The 22,767-nt window shown below is 34.8% G+C and overlaps 1 protein-coding gene across 11 annotated transcripts in view; it reads left to right on the top strand.

Annotated features, from left to right (window-relative positions):
* Positions 1-22,767, top strand: part of ZMYM4 (zinc finger MYM-type containing 4) — a 150,206-nt gene that overhangs the window by 116,625 nt on the left and 10,814 nt on the right. For all 11 annotated transcript variants that reach the window (XM_082686833.1, XM_082686834.1, XM_082686831.1 and 8 more), the window contains 12 exons: positions 225-375; positions 926-1,066; positions 1,395-1,432; positions 2,412-2,556; positions 5,470-5,588; positions 6,286-6,457; positions 8,404-8,457; positions 9,249-9,428; positions 9,782-9,876; positions 15,125-15,296; positions 15,473-15,568; positions 17,656-17,807. In XM_082686833.1, coding sequence (XP_082542959.1) covers positions 225-375; positions 926-1,066; positions 1,395-1,432; positions 2,412-2,556; positions 5,470-5,588; positions 6,286-6,457; positions 8,404-8,457; positions 9,249-9,428; positions 9,782-9,876; positions 15,125-15,296; positions 15,473-15,568; positions 17,656-17,807 — 1,515 coding nt within the window. The remainder of the gene's footprint in view (positions 1-224; positions 376-925; positions 1,067-1,394; positions 1,433-2,411; positions 2,557-5,469; positions 5,589-6,285; positions 6,458-8,403; positions 8,458-9,248; positions 9,429-9,781; positions 9,877-15,124; positions 15,297-15,472; positions 15,569-17,655; positions 17,808-22,767) is intronic.

Below are 22,767 nucleotides of genomic sequence, written 5' to 3' on the forward strand. Positions count from 1 at the left end.
TTATTGGCATCTCTATAATGTGACTTTTAATGTTTATTTTAAAGATAGTTTAAAGTTTAGTTTAAAGATAAAAATGTTAAATACCATTTTAGGGTAGTTAACCTTCAGTTTTGTATTCTAGATTCTAAGTTAGTTTCCTCACTTGTCTTTTGTGTGCTGCTTTAATTCTGTCAGGCCACGGATAATTTGTTTTTTACTCCTTTACCATCTTACTTCATTTTTAGATGGCCAAATGTGATGGTTGTAAGCGACAGGGTAAACTCAGTGAGTCCTTGAAATGGCGAGGAGAAATGAAGCATTTCTGTAACCTGCTTTGTATCTTGATGTTCTGTAATCAGCAGAGTATGTGTGACCCACCTTCACAAAACAATGCAGGTAAAATTAAACTTTACAGTCTTTGATCAGTGCCAGGAACAACTACTGTTCTACAGATTGGGAACTTTAAACAGCTGTTAATAATTTCATAAAATGCAAATTTACAAATTTCATTCTGTTTAGATGACATTAACATTTAAATCCCTGTTTTGTTTAACATCTTGGATTAAGGCTTTGTATGAGTTCATTGTGTTTTCTCCGAGCACATTGAATTAAATAAACTCTTTAAGAACTATGGGAAAGAATGGCAGTTAATATTTATAATTGTGTATATATCCCTTGACATCCTTAAAAAAGGATTTGAGAGTAAAACAAAGGACGTAGAGTGTAATCACATGCCTTTTAACTATACCACATGCATAGTTATGCAAGAGAAAGTACATGGAATACTTTTAAGTTTCACTAATTAAAAAGGTAGACAAAAGCCCAGTTAATCCTAAAGTGATTCTTAGAATTTAACCTTGCTAAAAGCATCATTTAACCTCCTTGAGATGTTGATTTCTTTGTTTGTGCATGTAAATTATAAGGTTTTTAAATTTTTGTTTATTAGCAAGTATTTCCATGGTGCCAGCTGCTTCAGCAGGGCCCCCATCTCTAAGAAAGGATTCAACTCCAGTTATAGCTAATGTAGTATCATTAGCCAGTGCTCCTGCTGCTCAGCCCACAGTGAATTCTAACAGTGTATTACAAGGTATGTCTGATTTGAAAGCATTTATCTAGCCTTTTGAAGTTGAATACAGTCAGTCTGTATCTTTTTTTTCCATCAGTGATCATTTTCCTGTTTGACACCCTTATGTTATGAGTGGCGCCTCCCTATGGGCTGCTGGGCTTTAAACAATGTCTTCATCACTTCCAGATTTTTTTTTTTTTCATGTGACACTTTACATGTAGTATTCCTGTGAATTAAGATAATTCTTGTTTTTGTTACGAGATTTTGTCTGTCATTACACCATCAGCTTTAAATGCTGCTGTTTAAATAATTGTGTAAGGTCCTAAGTATTTATTTTCATTTATATTAGGTGCAGTTCCAACAGTAACAGCAAAAATCATTGGTGATGTAAGTTTTATTCTTTTAACTGGTATTGCCACTATATTTATGTTCCAGCTTTATACATATGAATATGTCTATGCTAATTTTCCTTGCTTTATTCTTTCTTATATGAAATAAATTTTATAAGCTCATTTAATCTTTGGGAACAAGATATTCTGGTTATTTCATTAGGCCTTTTATGTACTTTGATTTCTTTGAATGCTTGTTCTGTATAGTTACTGAAGTTATTAACTATCTGTATAGTTACTGAAGGCTGTTTTTTTTGTTGGGTTGGTTTATGTTTTTGTTTGTTTGTTTGTTTGTTTAGTTTAGTTTTAGAGAATTAAATTTTACATAATCCAGGTGTAAAAGATATTTGAGGTGTTTTGTAATGTAGTCAGATTATAGATGAAATATTTACAAAATGTACTTTGTTTTTCACCCAGGGCAGGTTATCCTTAAATAAGCATTGTTGGGTTTTTACTCAGGTTTTTTTTTTTTTTTTTTTTTTTTTTTGGTCTCTTAAGAGAAGAAAAAAGTAAATATGAGAAAAACTTATGACTAGAACAGGGGCATTTTTAAAGTGTTTTCTGGTCTCTGGGATAACTTTTGTATCTTTCTTTTACGTTACTTAAGCGACCCTAAGTGGTTTTGTTATTTCTAGTTATCTTGAAAACAAGGTCTTCTAAGACTAAACCCAGGAAATAATAGTTCTCATTTTAAACATAGCCAATATTGTTATTGACCAACAGAATCTTACAATAGAAATAGTGTTTTTCTTGGTAAATAGAACTATTAATTAGATACATTCAGAGTCCATATATAGTTATCAAACTATTTTATTACTCTTGCTATTTCAGGAACATTGTATTTCTTACATATTTAGTAAGTTCTCTGCCTTACATGTAATACCAATATAGTATTTCCTTTGAAGTTATAATATTTCTTGTAATTAATCATAAGCTTTTGAAAACCTCTTTGGTTTCTGATTTTTTTTTTTTACTAGGCAAGTACACAAACAGATGCCCTGAAACTGCCACCTTCCCAGCCCCCAAGACTTTTGAAGAATAAAGCTTTATTGTGCAAACCCATTACACAGACTAAAGCCACCTCTTGCAAACCACATACCCAAAACAAAGAATGCCAGACAGGTATATTCCTTGCACTTTCTTCCTGTAAATTTTTTTTAGGGGAAAGGAATATGAAAGCTGCTTACATTGATTGAGTACCTACTGTTTCCTGCGTTATGTATTTGGTTGCTTATATACTTTACCCAGTTTTGTTCTCACAACAGTGAGTTAGGTATTTTCACCCTCTGAGAATTAAGAAATTATGGCAAAGAGAGGGTTTTAATTTATAATACCATGCTTTGAATACTTCATTTTCTTTTGTTATTAATAACAGTATAATTTTATGAAATAAGCCTAGATTTTGGAATTCTATAGACAGGGTCTTAATTAAGATGAACTGTTGTTGTTGTTGTTGTTTAAGATTTTATTTATCTATTTGAGAGAGAGAATGATGGGGGAGGGGGAAGGAAGAGGGAGAAGGAGAAACACACTCCCCACTGAGTAGGGAGTCTGAAGCAGGGCTCCATCCCAGGACCCTGGTATCACAGCTTGAGCTAAAAGGCTAACGCTTAACCAACTGAGCCACCCAGGCGCCCTGAGGAACTATTGTTTTGTAGAGCATCCTTAGGTTTGAACTTTTGCACCCTCTGTTTCAAATAAAGTCAGATTTTTGTGCGAGAGGGCTTTCTTTTCTTATGAATCGCCTCTCCCCCAGGCAAAAGCTCTCAGCTACTTTTCTGGATTCTGGGTATGGTGCTATCCTTTGATTTTCTCAGCTTGCCTCTCCTGGCATAGAATCTCTGCCCTGCAAGTGATTAGGGCTGAGGGTGATTGGGACCCAGTATTCTTGGCCTGCCATTCCTGCAGTAGGGCCTCCACCCAGGTACCCAAAAAGTCTCAGAATTTTTTTTTTTTTTGTAATATTTTATTTATTTGACAGAGATTACAAGTAGTCAGAGAGGCAGGCAGAGAGAGAAGGGGGAAGCAGGCTCCCTCCTGAGCGGAGAGCCCGATGCAGGGCTCCATCCCAGGACCCTGGGATCATGACCTGAGCCAAAGGCAGAGGCTTTAACCCACTGAGCCACCGAGGTGCCTCAAGCCTCAGAATTCTTAAACCAGAAAGTAATCCTAGATCTGGAAGGTTATCCTGTAGGTCAGTGTTTGATAAAACATCAATATGCATATGCATTACTTAGGAATTTTATTAAGTATGTTGTAATTTAGTGGGGTCTGAGGCTTTGACTTTCTTAAAGCTCCCATGAACCACATTGACTAGTAATGCTACAGATGACATTAGCCTATATTTGTATTAAATTAATAATGACTTAGTATTATGTAGCTTGGTTATCAGACATTGCTAATCACGTGATTTGGCAGTTTTTGTTTTTGAGTATAGTTAACACATAGTGTTATATTAGTTTCATGTGTACAATTTAGTGATTTGAAAAGTTCATACATTATGTTCAACTCAAGTATAGCTACCATCTGTCCCATCACATTGCTATTATGGTATCATTGACTGTATTACTTATACTCTACTCTTTATTCTTATGACTTACTCTTTCCATAACTGGAGGCCTGTATTTCCTTTTCCCCTTCACCCACTTTTCCCAGTCCCCTATCCATAAGTAATTTTTTTTAATGTCCACTGGACCATGGTAAAATTGATCCCATATTATTTCCCACCTCTGACGCTACTCAGCTTGTCAGCTTTTTACTTCTTGTCACTAGCATCATCTTTTTTTTACATTAATGGTTTTATAATCTTCTAGGGTATTTTTCTGGCACATAGAAAGGACTCTGTAGGATACCTACTAAATAATTTAATGAATTCCCCATCATACTCACTTTTTCCCTACTCATATTTAGGTTTCTATGTTCTATTTCATCTTCTAGTACCTCAGAACATCTGCTTGTATATATTCATTCTTTTTTATAGGTATCATAACCATCCTGGTTGAGGTCCTCATCATCATAGCTCTACACATTGCAATTGTTGCCTACTTTTATACATGATATTCTTCTTATTCCATGCTAAGAGGGTCTCCAAATTAAACTTTTTAAAGCAAGGTTTTATTTATTTATTGAGAGAGAGTGTGTGTACATGTGCACATGAATGAGGGGAAGGCAGAGGGTGAAGGAGAGGGCGAGAGAATCCTCATGTAGATTCCATGCTACCGCAGAGCTCGATGTGGGGCTCCATCTTATGACCCTGCCATCATGACCTGAGCTGAAACCAAGAGTTGGATGCTCAGTTGACTGTGGCACCCAGGCACCCCAAAATTAAGCTTATAAAACAACATTTTCATCAGATTACTCTGTGCTAACCAATCTGTAGTAGTTCCGGGTTATCTACTGGAAAGATTTTTAAAAGTTCATTATAGCCTCACAAAAATGGCTCTTCTGCCTACTTAATCTCAACATTCTGTTCTTATTCATGTTATCAGTTTTCTATTTTACTCTTTCTAAGATTACTTTTCCAGTTCTTTATATTCATTAATCCAAATTATATCCTTCCTTCACTGTATCTTCATATCAGTCATTGTTGTGTTGACCACTTTTAATCACTACTCTCTTCAATCCTTTCTTCTCTATTCATTTATTTCTACTTTTTTGGACTCAGAGTGTCAAAGATTATACTTACGTTGAACTATAAGTCTGTGTGCTTTATTTTTTATTTTTATTTTTTAAGATTTCTTTTATTTCTTTGAGAGAGAGAGCACAGGCTGGGGGGAGAGGCAGAGGGAGTGGGAGAAGCAGATTTCTGCTGAACAGGGAGCCTGATGTGGGACTCCATCCCAGAACCCTGGATCATTGAGCCAAAAGCAGATGCTAAACCAACTGAACCACCCAGGCACCCCAAGTCTATGTGCTTTAAAAAGTTTTTTAATTATAATTCTTTTGGACTATACATCTTTGTTCCTTTAAAAGTTTTTTGTTATTGGAATGTTTCTAACTCTCTTTGTTTTTTGTAATTTTTTTCCCTTTCATTAGAAGACACTCCAAGTCAGCCCCAGGTCATCGTGGTACCAGTTCCCGTACCAGTGTTTGTGCCCATACCTCTTCATCTTTATACTCAGTATGCACCAGTCCCATTTGGCATTCCAGTTCCAGTGAGTAATCATTTAGAGATTAAGACTGATTTAGTGCACGTATTCCTCAACTAATATGTTAGAAGGCCATAAAAAAATTCTTCACTTGTTGGTAAAATATTCCTGACTATAGTTGGTTATTATCATATCACTATATTTTTTAATATGGAGTATGTGAAGGACTGCCTCTTTTTATAACCTGCCTTCTCAGAGAATGCTGTGATGTAGCCTGTTCATAATGTTTCATACACAATAAGACCACTCAAACAGAAAAAGAACAGAAATTGTGTGTATGTGCTAAAATTCTAGAGTCTAGCGGGGGTGAGAAAGTAAAAACTGTGATTTACATCATTCTTTTTCTTAGAAATGTATTCTTTTTTTATTGGAAACATATTTTTCCTTGGTGAATTCTTAAGGAAAATGGTTGTGTGAAACTGAAAATGTTAAGCAAGAATATAATCAGAAACAAAAATGTGTTAGATAATTACTCTTTTAGATGATTCAGAAACACATTTTTTTGTTGATTGTCTAGAAAATTGAACTGATTTGAATTTTTATTCAGATGGCTCTAGTCTTATAAGAACAAACTAGCAGGACTGTTTTAATCATTAGTAATAGAAATACCTGCATTTGTTCATTATTTTAGTACTTAAATCATCTCACAAATAATAGTTTTGTTGACAGACATACTCCCCAGAAACTGTTCTTGGTCTTTCAGATGCCTGTCCCTATGCTAATTCCATCCTCAATGGATAATGAAGATAAAGTCACTGAGAGTATTGAAGACATTAAGGAGAAGCTTCCTTCACATCCATTTGAAGCTGATCTTCTTGAGATGGCAGAAATGATTGCAGAAGACGAAGAGAAGGAGAAAACTCTATCCCAGGGAGGTTGGTATAATTTTAAAGTAAAGAAAGTAAAAAGTACACTTAAAAATATTTGGGTAATTCAAGTAATATTAAGTATTGGATAGTCAGGTGTTTCTAAATAGCAAGTATATGGATTTGTTAAAATTGATAACTGAAAGTTCTATCCTTTTTATAAAACTAAGTATTAATATTCTATTTTTAGTTCTTAATTGTTTCAGAAAAATAATCTGTAAATCCATTTTCATGATTATGTTCTGGCTTTATTCCTATATTCCAAACATGATACCTATTTAAGAAATTCCTGTTGTATAATAGTAAGCATTTTGATAGAAGAGCCTTAGGATGGGAAAACTGTTTGGCTCAAAATAACCTATAGATAAATCCCATGATAGATAGATAGACCATCAATAAGAATAGTAGTTATGTGCTTACCATACCCTGGGCATGTCCTAAATGCACTCATTTAACCTTTACAGCCACCCTGTGGGGTGAATGCTGTTTACTTGAAACTCCTCATTTGGAAAATAGGATATCATACTTGCCCTGGTTATGCAGTCAGGATGTGATGGAACCAGTTGAATTCCGTTTGACTCCAAAGCAAATGGCAGTAACAAGAAGTTGCAGTACATATCCAGAAAGGTTTCTAGCCTTAATTAGTACCTCCTTGATTTGTTAGGTATAAGAAGAGATAGAGAAAATGGTGTTTGGATAGTTGAAATACATGAAGGCCTTTTCCTGTATCACTGAGGTGTCAGGAAATTGTTTTTTTCCTGACTTATGTTTTCTTTTTTTCAGTGACAGTTTTTACAAAGCTAGCCACCAGGTTTAGATTTTGCATAATAAATGCTAGATGATTTTCAGAACACTGTAGCATTTGAAAAAAATGTCAGCTTTCCTCTTGTGTTGACATTAAGTTTTAAAATCATATATATTCTCAGAGATGCATAAAAAGCCTATTTGTTATTATCTCAGTTTCTGGTCTCATTTTGCTCTCTAGTATATAATCTTGTAATTTGAGACCTATTTGTATGTGGAATTTAATGTCTTAGGGTATTGCCCCCTGTGCTTTATCTTCTAATTTCTGATAATTGGTTTAGAAGTTCGAGCAGTTCCTGATAATAAACTTCATTTTAGGTTGTCATCTCCATTCATATTAATAGTTAACATTTTCAGGTGCTTCCTCTGTATAAATATTGTAAGTTTGCCTTAATGTAAAAATTGAGTCAGACTGAAAAAACTTTCAAAACTAACCTTCAAGAAAGATAGTTGTAATCACATAAGTAAAATCAAATGGTTTAGAAACATGCAGGAGGGAGAAATGAATTCCATCTGAAGGGAACTGGCTAATTTATATATGATTTCAGAGAAAAAAAGCAATTTTCCTAGGCTTTAAAAAGCATTTTTCTTTTCTTCTTCTTCTTCTTCTTCTTTTTTTTTTTTTTTTTTACTTTCAGTCCTTACACTTTTTATTTTTTAAGTAGTTAATTGGTAAAACTCTGTTCTTTTCAGTGCAGTGGTAAGGCATACTATATTTTGGGAGAAAAAAGCAATTCAAAGCATATTTTTCAATTTGTAAGTTGTGGGTGTGTGCATATGTGTTTCATGATAAAAAAAAATAAATTCAGAAAGCACAGGAGTGTAAAATCTAAAATAAAGGTCTCTCTTGACCTGACTTCTCTAGAAATATACCTACTTATGTTTTCTTTTTTTCAGTGACAGAAAATATAGAAATATAACTACTAGAAATATAACCTAGAAATATAACTACTGTTACCAGTCAATTTCTTTGACTTCATTTACCACTAATGCCTAGTTTTATTAATGAATCATTCTTTCTCCATATGAAGGCTATTTTAGCATTCCCTAGTACGATTTATTTAGGTAATGCAGTTATTTCACTTGAGATCCAGTTTACTTTATATATACATGTAAGTTGTTAAATGTATACCTTTTTTTTCTTTCTTTAGGATCCCAAACTTCTGAACAGGAACTCTTCCTAGACACCAAGATTTTTGAAAAAGGTTTGTAATTTTACATATATTTCAGATCTTAGAATACAATCCTCGGGGCGCCTGGGTGGCTCAGTTGGTTAAGTGTCTGCCTTCAGCCTAAGTGATGATCCCTGGGTCCTGGGATAGAGCTGTTGTCAAGTTTCCTGCTCAGCAGGGAGTCTGCTGCTTCGTCTTCCCTGCCCTCTCCCCGCTTGTGTTCTCTCTCTCATAAATATATATAATCTTTAAAAGAAAATATTTAGTAATATAAATAATAAAGTATTAGTATCCTTGGATTTAATATTTGCAATTTTATTTACTTGTAGGGTGCATCAGGTGTTTGTGTATGCTTATATGTAATGAGAATAATAAAAGGTACCTCAGATACTGTTTTTTTTCTTTCTGGGTTGTTGTTTTTATTTTTAAGATTTTATTTATTTATTGGACAGAGAGAGAAAGATAGAGAGTGAATACAAGAAGGGCGTCTGGGGGTAGGTGAAGCAGGCTTCCAACTGAGCGGGGAGCCCAACGTGGGGTTTAATCCCAGGACCGTGGGATCATGACCTGAGCCAAAGGCAGACACTTAATGACTGAGCCACCAGTCACCCCTCACATACTGGTTTTAAGGATTAATTGAGATAAAATCTAAAGTGTATACCAAGAATATGAAGCCAGTTTTGTGAGGCTGGTGAAGAAGTTTTCATTCTTTAGTTTTAGTTAAATCAGCAATCATATCTCAGTTTTGTTATTCTGGAGTTCAAGAAGGCTTCTCAGCTATATAGAGTCTGTCTTATTTTGAGTTTGTTTTCTGTCTGTTTCAGACCAAGGAAGTACATACAGTGGTGACCTTGAATCAGAGGCAGTATCTACTCCACATAGCTGGGAGGAAGAGTTGAATCATTATGCCTTAAAGTCAAATGCTGTGCAAGATGCTGATTCAGACTTGAAATCACTCTCAAAAGGGGAAACTGAGCAGGATCTGGAAGCAGATTTTCCATCTGGTTTGTGTGACATAAAATACTCTTGATTTTAGAACATCTTGATTTGTTGACATTATGAAGCAGATATACTGTGTAATAATCTAGGACACAAATGATCCCTACCTTTGAAGGTTAAATGATAAATGGTTAATTTTTTTTAACCTTTCCATTGTAACCATGTAGGAGGTTTCCTTGATTTTTAAAGAAGTTTTTAAGTGCTATATTTTTTTGTTTCTTTTAAGAATATAAGTAAGTTATTTTATCATGAACAAAATAATATAGAGATGATTACCTGATGTTTCCTCCCCCAGTCTGTCTTTATATAAATTTGTGAGTTATTTACCTCAAATTATGCTTTCTGCTAATTATTATAGAATCCTTTGACCCGCTGAATAAAGGACAGGGAATTCAGGCTCGTTCCCGAACAAGACGACGGCACAGAGATGGCTTCCCTCAGCCTAGACGAAGAGTAAGCAGTAGCTTAATTTTTTTACCATTTTCTTTCCTTGGTGTTTTTTAGTGTATTCCATATATTGTTTTACACAGTCTTGTAGTTTTGTGCCTTCATTCCTGTTTTGTATAATCAAGAACCACATCTTTTGAATATTTTAAAGGGATGTGTAAACCTTGATGTTTCGGTAATAGAGTTGGTAAGATAAGTTTTCTAGTGCAGCACATGGCATATGCTTAGTATGTGGTTATTATGTAGCTGCTCAGGGTTTGTTGCCATTGTCATCATCTGGATCATCATTAAAAGCCTTTTCCATCTGATAAAAGGGTTACCAGGAAAATTTGCAGTTTACTAGTGGATAGTTTGTTACTCTGTTCTGCTACTCACTTGTGTTACAGTAAGTCATTCTGGAGTTACTGGGGTCTGATGAGCTAGGAGCATGTACTTACTCATGGTCCAGGCTTCAGCCATACAGACACAAGAAAGAACAGCATTCCTGCCACTCCACAATAGCATATGACAGAACACCTTTGTATGTGCCACATAATCATTACATTTTAATGAATTTGTATTATAATTGATGAACTAAAAATATCAATAATATGACAGACAGCTGTTGTTAAAAAAAAGATCATTACTTTGTATTTCTTTTATCATGGTCTTTCTCTTTGGTTTTTATAATCAAGGGTGTTTTGTTCTATTTTACTTTAAAAAGTTTTTTATAATCTTCGTTGTATACTTTTTTTAAAGTCTCTAAATTCAGTTTTTTTTCTTTTTTACATATTATAACAATGAAGTTATTATTTTTTATAATATAGTATAATGGTGAAATTCACACGGACTCTTTATTATGTTGATAGGATTTTCCCATACTAAAACTGAAAGACTAAATAGCCTTATTATTATTTTTTAAAGATTTTATTTATTCATTTTACAGAGATCACAAGTAGGCAGAGAGGAAGGGAAGCAGGCTCCCTGCTGAGCAGAGAGCCCAGTGCAGGGCTTGATTCCAGGACCCTGAGATCACAACCTGAGCCAAAGGCAGAGGCTTTAACCCACTGAGCCACCCATGCGCCCCACTAATAGCCTTATTTTAAAAAAATTATCTCTTTGGAGTTATAATTGGATTCAGAAATTTATAAATTTTAAGTGTAAAATTTGATGACCTTCAACATACATATTTAGTATGTAATTACCACCATAACCATAGCTCTTCCACTGTCCCAAAAAGCTCCCTCATGACCTTTGGAATCAATTTTCTCTAGCTCCTGATAACCACCAATCTCCTTTGCAAATTGATGCTGCTTTGCCTTTTTTCAAAATGTCATATAAAAGGAATTACATAATTCATAGTCTTCTCTGTTTGGCTTCTTTCACTTAGCATAATGTTTTGGAGATTTACTTATGTTGTTTCATGTATCAGAAGGCCATTCATTCCTTTTTATTTCTGAGTAGCATTTCATTGTATGGACAAACCAGAATTTGTTTAACGGTTGGAAATTCTGGGTTATTTCCAGGTTTGGGCAATTTCAAATACAGCTGCTATGATCATTCTAGATATAAATGTCTGTGTGAACATACAGTTTCATTTGAGGAAAAACACGCAGAAGTGGGATTGCTAGGTCTTACAGTATGTGTGTTTTTAACTCTGTAAGAAAGCTTATCAAATGGTTTTCCAAAGTAATAGCTGGTACCATTTTGAATTCCCATCAAGAATGTATGAGTTCCAATCAGCTCCATGACTTTGCTAATACTTGGTATTGTCAGTTAATTTTAGCCATTCTAGCCAGTGCGTAGTGGTATCTCACTGTGGCTTTAGTTTATGTTTTCCTAATGACTGATGATGTTGGACATCTTTTCATGTGCATATTTGTCATTATTATATCTTCTTTTGTAAAGTGTCTGTTTAGAACTATTGCTCATTTTTTAAACTGGGTTGTTTGTCATCTCACTGAGTTATGTTCTTTATTATGGATATAATTCTTTTCTCAGACATGACTTTTGTTCCTATTCTGCAGTTTCAATTCTGTTTTCTTAATGGTGAAGAGCAGAACTTTTGTGATTTTGTAAAAGTCCTTTTTTATCAATTTTTTATTCTTTTATGATTCATGCTTTTTAGTATTCCATGTAAAAGTCTTTGCTTAACTTGTGAGAACTAAGATACTCTCTTATGTTTTCTTCTAGTTTTATACTTTAGCTTATATGTGTCATTCCAAGATTATTTTTATGTATGAATTGAGTAAAATATCAAGGTTTCTTGTTTTTGTTTGTCATGTCCAGTTGGTTAGTACCATCTTGGAAAAGACTGTGCTTTCCCTCATTGAATTACATTGCATTTTTTTTTTTTTGAATTATTTTTTTTTTTGAATTACATTGCATTTAATAAAAAAACAACAAAAAACATTTATTTATTTGAGAAAGAGAGCACAGGGGGAAAAGCAGAGGGAGGGGGGAGGGAGAGAATTCCAAGAAGACTCTGCACTAAGTACAGAGCCTGTTGTGTGTCTTGATCCCAGGACCCTGAGATAATGGCCTGAGCTGAAATCAAAAGTTGGATGCTTGACTGAGCCAGCCAGGCGCCCCTGTTTTGCACTTCTGTTAAAATCAGCTGACTATATATGTGTCGGTTTATTTCTGAATTTCTGTTCTGTTCCCTTGAATAGGGAACAATGTCTATTTTAATAGGTCTGTTTTGTATATTTTAATATAGTACCAAATGTCTTGATTATTGTAGCTTTATAATGAATCTTGAAGTCAGGCGTGTAAGTCTTTGAACTTTGTTCTTTTTCAAAATCATCATTTGCATATCCATATAAATTTTAGAATCAACTTGCCAGTTTTTACAAAAAAGCGTGCTAAAACTTTGGTTGGGGTTGTTCTGAATCCATAGGTCAGTTTGCAGAGAATTGATATTTTTGCAATTTTGAGCTGTCCGATCTATGAAGATGGTATTTTTCTCCTTTGTCTTTAATTTCTCTCAGCAGTGTTTTAGGGACACCTGGGTGGTTCAGTTCATTAAGTGGCTGCTTTCGGCTCAAGTGTGTGATCCCAGGGTTCTGGGATCGAGTTCTGCATCTGGCTCCCTGCTCAGCAGAGAGCCTGTTTCTCCCTCTCACTCTATGTGCCGCTCTCCGTGCTTGTACTCTCTCTCTGTCAAATGAATAAATAAAATCTTTATAAAACAACAAGTGTTTTATACTGTTCAAGTCTCATACTCACTTTCTTTTTTCTTTTCTTTTTTAATGTATTGTACTAACTTCAGTACAGTGTTGAAATATTCGTGATGAGAGCAGATCTTCATGCCTATTCTCTATCTTAGGGCAAGTGTTCAGTCTTGCCATAATAGCTGTGATATTACTTGTAGGTTTCTTGTGGATAGCCCCTATCAGGCAGGAAGTTCGCTTCTGTTTTTAATTTGCTGAAAATTTTTATCATGATTTGTGTTAAATTTGTCAGGTGGATCTCTTGAATCTATTGAGATACTTACCTGGTTTTTCCTTTCTGAGTCTATTAAATGATGACATACATTAATTCTTAAAACGGTCAACTAACTTTGCATTCATGGGATAAACCTTACTTTATTCTGATGTATTTATTCTTTTGTCTGTTGCTGGATTCAGGTTGCCAATATATTGTTAAAGTTTTATAAATGTTTCCATTGAAGAGAGAGATTGATCTGTAGTCTTTTTTTTTTTCTTTTCAGAGATTTTATTTATTTGACAGAGAGAGATCACAAGTAGGCAGAGAGGCAAGAGAGAGAGAGAGAGAGAGAGAGAGAGAGGAGGAAGCAGGCTCCCTGCCGAGCGGAGAGCCCAATGCGGGACTCAATCCCAGAACCCTGATATCATGACCTGAGCTGAAGGTAGAGGCTTAACCCACTGAGCCACCCAGGTGCCCCTGATCTGTAGTCTTGTATAGATTCTTTGGCCTTGTTCTCAGCATAATGGTAGCATTGTACAGTGAGTTGGTGTTTACTCCTTTTCTGTTTTCTAAAATAAAATTGATAGAATTTAACTGGTGGGTCTACAGGGGTTTTGTAGGAAAATTTTAAACTATGAATTAAATGTTTATGGCTATTTAGGTTATCTCTTCTAGAGCAAGCTTTGTTAGTTTGTGTCTTTCAGGAAATTCCTTCATCTGCCTTATCAAGTTTATGGGCATGACTGCATTCTCTTAACTCCCCTTTTAATGTACCTAGGGTCAGGTATTGGTAATTTATGTTTTCTGTCTTTTTTTTCCTGATCATTCTAGCTAGAAATGTATTGATTTTTTAAAAAAATTTTTGAAAGAACCAGCTTTTTAATTTTATTATTTTTATCCTCTATCCCATTTTTATTGATTTTTTCCTTATTTTTATTATTTCTTTAATTTTCCTTACTTTGGGTTTTATCTTATTTATTTATTCATTTATATTTAGTGTGTGGTAGAGACAGACAGAGAAAGGCAGACATAGGGAGAGGGAGAGAGAATCCCAAGTAGGTGAGCAGGCTCCATGCCCAGTGTAGAGCCTGATGTGGGGCTTGATCTCATGACCCCAAAATCATGACCTGAGCTGAACTCGAGAGCCAGATGCTTAACTGACTGAGCCATCCAGATGCCCCTCTTACTTTGGGTTTTAATGTGGTCTACTTTTTTTTAGTTTCATAAAGTAAAGCTTTGATTCTTGATTTTAGACTTTGATTTATTTTTCATAGAAACATTTTAATATTATAAATGTCATTGTAAGCTTTAGTACTGTGGGGGAAAAATTGATGTCTTCATTTTCACTGAAGTTCAGAATACTTTCTAATTGCATTTGTGGTTTCTTCTTTGACCATGGGTATTTATAAATGTGTTGTTTAATTTCTAATTCTCGAGGATTTTCTTAACATCATTTCATTATTGGTTTCTAGTTTGATTTGATTGTAATTAGAGAATATATGGGGTCTTTTTTGTATCCCAGAATGGATCTGCTCATCTGTTCCATGAAGTAGACCTGAGTGGTAATAACGGTTATTCATACCTCATTGGGTGGGTTCAGTATCTGGCACATAGTGAGTACTTAATGTTAGAAATTATTAGAGTTCTGCATTTCAGCTCTCTCTTTTTTTCTCATGTGGTTTTGATTAACCTCTAAAACTCTTTCTAGCTTGAAGAGCTTGAATCTTTAGGGTCTAATAGTTAATTGTGTGTTCTGTAAATTTATTTTTTTCTTTCATTGAGAACTGTGTTTCTTAAAGATTCATAACTAAATTTTATATTCTGTGAATTTTTGAAATTCTTACAGGGACGGAAGAAGTCTATAGTAGCTGTGGAGCCCAGAAGTCTTATTCAAGGAGCCTTTCAGGGGTGTTCAGTGTCTGGGATGACACTGAAATACATGTATGGGGTAAATGCCTGGAAGAACTGGGTTCAGTGGAAAAATGCCAAGGAAGAGCAGGGGGATCTGAAATGTGGCGGTAAATACACAGCATGAATTTGTGTCTTGATTGAGAGGGTTGGGGTTATATAATTCAAGTCATCAATCTATACAAAAGGGATACCTACTAGGTCAAAACTGCATAAAACTTTGGTTTTGGTGTTAAATTTTCCCATTTTTATTTAAACTTCTTATTTCTTTTTCTCTTCTTGTCAGGTATTGAACATGCTGCATCTAGCCCATGTTCTGACTCTTTAGGAAGTTCTCAAGACCATGCACTCTCTCAAGAATCCTCAGACCCAAGCTGTAGAGGTAAAATCATTTCTCTCTTTGTAGTCTGAATTCTCTGAATCACTTTTAATATTATTGCCAATTTTAAATTTGTAAATGGGAATATTTGAGATTGTTTAAAATTTGGAGTTTTATGGTAAAAGAGAAATTAATATCCTGTTCTCAATTATAAAGAGCTTGTTATAAAGGTAAGGTTGTATGGGCATGAATCTGTTACACAAATATGAGGAATTGTGTTCCTTTCTCTAACATTATGTGGGTGATTCAAATCTGTATTCTTGAGCCCTTATCTGTAAAATAACCCATATGGAACCCAGTGTAACACTTCTGCTTCTGGTGGTGGTGTTGAGAAAAATACCTGGAAAAGCCTTTTCTCTTCTGTGGGAATTTTTCCTAATAATAACCTCTGTGAGACTGGGTGCTAGGAAATTTGGGACCCAATAAACAATTCACATAGAGCAGCAGTGTTTAATTTTAGAGCCTACTTGAACTTTTTTCTTCCCTGGTATTGAAGTTCCTATTCTAAACTTTTGTTTTTAGTTTTTATTTTTTTTTTTTATTATCTGTGTTTTATGTAAGATACTTGCTGTAATCTTTGTGGAATGAGATGGGCATGGCAGGAATGGATGAATATGTCTTTGTCACTAGATATTTTGCCTCTTTCCAACTATACCTTCTTTTTAACAACCAGGTAATTGCGTGCACTCTTGGCTTCATCTCAGTCCACCCTGCTGGCTTTTAGGTACATGTCACTCTCCTTATTGGAGCAGTTACTGGCTGCTGTGGTCTGTGACTGACTCACTGAGTTCCTGCAGATCATGTATAATCTCTGCTGAGTGATAAAAGTATACTTCTGTGAGGGAGATTTATTATGCCCTTTAACTCCCAGTTTGAACCACAACACTCTTTGTTTTAAAGAAGAAAGGGGTAGGGAGAATGAAGAGGTAATATTATATTAGACTACCAGGCCTAAATGCGATAACCGCAGGAGATGCCTACTCATTTCTGCTATTCATTCATCCAAAAAGTACTGAATTTATGTACCAGGTATGTACCATGCATGGTGGTTAGTTACTTTGGTGAAAAGGTCAAACATGGTCCTTGCCCTTCTGAACCACCATTTACCTTTTGCAAAACCAAATCAGGGAAGCTCAGGTGCGTCTTTGAAAACATGCAAACTTGTCTAAATGCAGAGTAGCAGTGACTAGAAAGAGTGCTTCCACTTTAATCCGAATTGAAGTAGAGTCTCTACTGGAGTAGTTTCTCTACATATCAAATTGTAGGATCTGCAATTTCTATAGGATCTCTGCAAATCAAATTGGGTCACTCTCCTGGTAAAATTAATTCAGTTCCTAGTTGTCTTCAAAGCCTTAATATGCTAGGTTAGATTTACAACAGTCTACCCTGATCTACCCTTCTTGATTTTTTCCTGTACATCTGAGTCCCCTCAATCTTCATTTTTCTGTATTCAGCATTTCTAGGGGCATGAAGATGTTGTATGTTATTTGAAGTGTTCTCTATTCTAATCTGAGTTAGAGGAAGTTACACAGCATTTTTATACAGATACTCAGAACCTTTAATAAACCTCTTTTTATATATCTTTGAAAATTCTTTAGACACTGATATAATATGCTGCTGTTTTCTAAATTTATCAGATCTTAGAATCCCGGTTTTCTCCAGCTCTCATGTTACTAGTATTTTGTGGAATATGCTTTGGTGAATATTTTTATGTCCTTAGATTACCATTCTTTATTCATTTGTTTAACTCTTTTAAACCTTTCAGGGTCTGGCATTTGTGTTGCATCCTCCAGAATCTCACCTGACCCTTCCCTGTCAGATAGATGGTCCTCATTTGCTTTCCTAGAATCCTTCTTAAATTCAACCCGTCATAGCACATGTTACACATGGTGCACTGCATTGTTATTTCTTTAACTGAAAAAGCCTTGAGATCGGGTTTATCTGTAATCCATGTATTCACCAGTGTACACTACAGTGCCTGAGCCCACAGTAGTAGTCAGTAGTTTTTCAGTGAATAATGTTACTGTGTTTCTCATAAATTAATGTTTTTTAATAAGTTAATATTTCAGATGTTTTCTACCTTTTCGTAGTCCGTTCTATCAAGCTGAAGGAAGATATTCTGTCCTGCACTTTCGCTGAGTTGAGTTTGGGTTTATGCCAGTTTATCCAAGAGGTGCGGAGACCAAATGGTGAAAAATATGATCCAGACAGTATCTTATACTTGTGCCTTGGAATTCAGCAGGTATCAGTTTCAGTAATTGTTCTAAAATATATTGCGTTTTTAATAATTTTGATAGCTCCTTTGATTCAAGTTGAAAAATTATAGTGTATGTGGTCGTTTGGTATTGCTTTTATACTCCGTTCTTAATGAACCACTTCCCCTGGTTTAAAAGTCTTGATCATATCATAAGTCAAATTGAGACTATTAGTAGAAGAACAGAAATTGAGGATAGTGCATTTTATTCAGTTATGGACAAAAAAGGCAAAAATAACAAAATTCACAAAAAGTGACATAGGTGACTGTATGTGTATATGTGTTTATGTAGATCGTGTGGTTTCATTAAAAATTTTTTAAATGCATATTAAAATAACAGAGGTACCTGGGTGGCTCAGTCGGGTAAGCAGCTATCTTCAGCTTAGGTCATGATTCCAGGGTCCTGGGATCGAGCCCAATGTTGGATTCCCTACTAAGCAGGGAGTCTGCTTCTCCTCTGTCTTTTCATATGCTCTTTCTCTCAAGTAAAGAAATAAAATCTTAAAACAAAATAAAAATATATACCATTATTTGTCTATCACATTAGCAAAAAAAAATTATAACAGTTTTTGTTGATATGAATTCTGTGAAGGGAATTTGCCTTCATAGCTGTTGGTAATTAGTACACACTTTCTAGAAAGCAGTTTTGAGCACATGTTTCAGGAATATTTTTGAATGTTCATACTCTTTCACCAGTAATACTTTCTGGGAATCTGATAGGGCTAATACTCTGAAGTTCAGACATCGTTTGCACAAAATCAGAAATAACTTCAATGCCCCCCAGAGATTTTATTTACTCATTTGACAGACAGAGATCACAAGTAGGCAGAGAGGCAGGCAGAGAGAGAGAGAAGGAAGCAGGTTCCCCTCTGAGCAGAGAACCTGATGCGGGGCTCGATCCCATGACACCGGGATCATGACCTGAGCTGAAGGCAGAGGCTTTAACCCAGTGAGCCACCCAGACCCCCGCCCCCCAGAGTATTATGTTTAAGTAAATTATGGTATATTTATAAAGTTGCATATTATGTAGCCAATAAAAATTGTTCACAGAGTAACTTCTGATAACATGTAAAAATATAATATTAAAGCATTAAATGAACAAAATGAGAGTATGAATTCTGTGTGCTTTGGTATATGTTAACATACAGTGATTTAAAAACCAGTCCTATAAATATGTAATAAAATGAAACGCACCAAAATAGGTTGATAATGGTTATCATCTCGGGTGGTAAGGCTCTGGATGTTGTTAAATTTTTTTTTTTCTCTATTTGCCAGATTTTCTTCAATTTGTATGGTGGGGAGGATATTCTTTTATTTAGGCATTCATTCCTAAAGTTTTGTTTTTAAATTATAAAAGTAGCGTGTGCTCAGTGTAACTGTTAAAACAGTGAGTTGAACACATATAAGGATAATTTTTTCTCTTTCATTCCCAGTCTCTGATAACCAGTGTTGCATCTGTCCTGTGCCACACATTTATGAATGTGTATAGATATTTTAGATGTGTTTAGTTTTTAGCAAAATGGGGTTGTTACCATACACATTCTTTTGCAGCTTACTTTTCTCAATCTGTGTGTCCCTCCAGGTGAGTATAAATCAAATTGCTTCCTTTATAAAAGCAAGCAGCATAATACTGCAGAATATGAGTATACCAGTTATTCACCCTTTCTTCTTTTAAAGTATTCAGGTTACTCCCCCTTATTCTTAAAAACAGTGCTTTGGTAAATATTTTACTTGAATGCCTGATAAACTGGCGCTTTTATTTTTAGGTTAAAGCATATATAGGTTTTTCTTTCCTTCTTTCTTTCCTTTTTTTAAAGAAGATTTTATTTATTTATTTATTTATTTATTTGACAGACAGAAATCACAAGTAGGCAGAGAGGGAAGCGGGGAGGCAGTCTCCCTGCTGAGCAGAGAGCCCCATTTGGGGCTCAATCTCAGGACCCTGAGATCATGACCTGAGCTGAATGAAGGCAGAGAGGCTTTAACCCACTGAGCCATTCAGGTGCCCCTCTTTTTTTTTTTTTTTTTTTTTTTAAGATTTCATTTATTTATTTAAGAGAGACAGAGAGAGCATGGGTGCGGGGAGGGACAGAGGGAGAGGCAGACGTGCCATTAAGCAGGAAGCCAGAGGTGGTAGGGCTTAATCCGGGGATCCTTGAATCATGACCGCACCTGAAGGCAGATGCTTAACCAACTGAGCCACCTAGGCACCCCCAAATATAGATTTTCATTTTACTACCCAGAATGGTTAATTTACAGCTTTACCAGCAGTGTTATGCATGCCCATTTCTTGAATTCTCTTCTTTTTAATGTTGTTATGGTCTAGGCTCCAGTTTGTATTTTCCAGTTTTATAAAGTAGAATCTTTTTATGCTGTTGGTCATTCAGATTTTTCCTTTCCGTCTCTAGGATCTCTTTTATGTCGGGGATAGGAACTCTGATGTAAATGCTTGAAACAGGTTTTTCCAGTATATTTTTGTCTTCCAGTTTTTGTTTGTATATTTGCCATTTAAAAATTTTTCATTTTTACATAGTTTAATAATCATTTATTTTCCTTTAAAATTCCTGGTTTTTCTATGTTGCTTAATATGGACTTCCTACTTTTAAGTACTCAAATCTCATTAATTTATTTCCAAAAAATAATTTTTTAAGATTATCTTTAATACATCTGAAATTCACTTTTGTACATGATACAAATATATTTCTGATGAATAATGTTTGCAATGGTATCTAGTTATGCAAGCTGCATTCACTTCCCCTAGATTCAAAAGAGTACTTTCCTTATTTAATAATTGCTCCCTTTATATTTTGGTTCAGTTCCTTGATTGTAAAAGATAATTTTTAAAATCAGCATACAAGAGGACTTTTGTAGGTTCTTTCAACCAATAAAATTTATTACCATGTGTGCATTTTGGTTAGGTAAAAATTGTGAAGACTCTAAACAGACTTCCTGTACTTATAGAGTTTATGATATTATGAATCTAAAGAACATTTTGTGGTTTTATCAGTGGAGATGTCAAGTGTGGTAGTGATTCCTGTTCTGATTTGAATATAATCAAAACGTTGTTGCTGTGATTTCAGTCAAAAGCATTTGACTGCTTTGCATACCAAATACTCTGGTACCTATAAAATACTCTCTAATTTATGAGATAAGTCATAAACTTATGAAGGTTTTTTCTAGTGTATTTATCATGTTTATAGTTATAAATGAGTATAAAATACTAATAAAAAGATTATGTAAGTTAATAAATTGTCAGCTGATTGTTTTAGAAAATAAATATTATGAGCCTTTTACCAATTTTGACAAATAATAACTTTCCTGGAAAGATTTTTAAAGTTACTTATGTTGACATCTCAAATGTCCTGCTTTTTTTCTGATTATAAAAATAATTTTGCTTATTTTAAAGAATTTTGGAAATACATAAAAATGTAAAGAAATAAACTAAATTCAACTGAAATATCAACACCTGGGCCACCACTGTTAACATTAGCCAAGAAGGGGGATGATTGACAAAAGAAACAAATAGACAAGTAACAAGGAAAATCAACAGCCAACAGATATAATGTATAGGAATGCCTAACAATCATTTACTGTCTTTGCTATGTATTAATATAAGCTTATTTCATATTTTAACTCATTTATTTGTTAGTGTGCCCCTCTGATGTGTAAGGACTCTCATCATCACCATTTTCTGCTGAGGCACAGTGAGTTAAAACTTGCCTGAAGTTCCCAGGATATTAATTGGCAGGGCCAGGGTATGAATCCAGATGGTTTATTTTCAGAGTCTGACCTTACGATCACTTTGGTGGACCACCTCTCTAATATGAAGGGTGTTCAACTATAACCAAAGAAAAATTTCACCCATTAGGCTGATTAAAAATTGAAAGATTGAAAAGTTTGGTAATACCAAGTATTAGTGAAGATAGGTGTACATTTTTCTTGTGTGGGGGCCTTTTCAGAGGGCAAGTTGATGTGACTATTAAAACTTTAAATAGATGGAGGGGTGCGTGGCTGGTTCAGTGAGTGGAGTATGCAACTCTTGGTCTTGGGGTTATGAATTTGAGTCCCGGGTTGAATATAGAGATTACTTCAAAATCTTAAAACAAAACAAAACTTTAAATGCATGTAGATTCTTCCATCTAGTAAATCCATTGATCAGTATTTTTCCCCAAAGAAATGCACACACTTGTACATAGACATGTACTGGTATTTTCATTGTAGCATTGTTTTTAGCAGCAAAAAATTGGAAACCATCTTTATGTTCATCAAAATAATAATGGTTCAATCATCTATAATCTGTCTGTACTGTTGAATACTGTAGAGTAGTTAAAAAGCAGTGAATTGCTTTTATATATATTTACATGGAAAACTCTTAGAGACATATATTTTTAAAGTAGTGTAGTACAATATTTATGTTATGATAAAATACACTATCATAAAACTTAACCATTTTATTTATTTATTTTTTAAGATTTTATTTATTTATTTGACAGAGAGAAATCACAAGTAGATGGAGAGGCAGGCAGAGAGAGAGAGAGGGAAGCAGGCTCTCAGCTGAGCAGAGAGCCCGATGCGGGACTCGATCCCAGGACTCTGAGATCATGACCTGAGCTGAAGGCAGCGGCTTAACCCACTGAGCCACCCAGGCGCCCAAAACTTAACCATTTTAAAGTGTACAATTCAGTGGCATTTAGTACATTCAGGATGTTGTACAATCTCATCACTATGTTGCTCTAAACTTTAATACCCTAAATGGAAATATCATTCCTATTAAGTAGCCACTCCCTCTTACCTCCTCCGTTTCATCTCTGGCAACCTAAATCTGCTTTCTATCTCTATGGATTTGCCTATTCATTTGAATAGAATTACACAATTTTATGTGGCCTTTTGTGTCTGGCCTCTTGCAACATAGAGTTCACCTATGTTGTAGCGTGAATCAGTACTTCAC

The sequence above is a fragment of the Mustela nivalis genome, assembly GCF_964662115.1.
Source record: "Mustela nivalis genome assembly, chromosome: 10".
Classification (NCBI taxonomy): Eukaryota; Metazoa; Chordata; class Mammalia; order Carnivora; family Mustelidae; genus Mustela; species Mustela nivalis.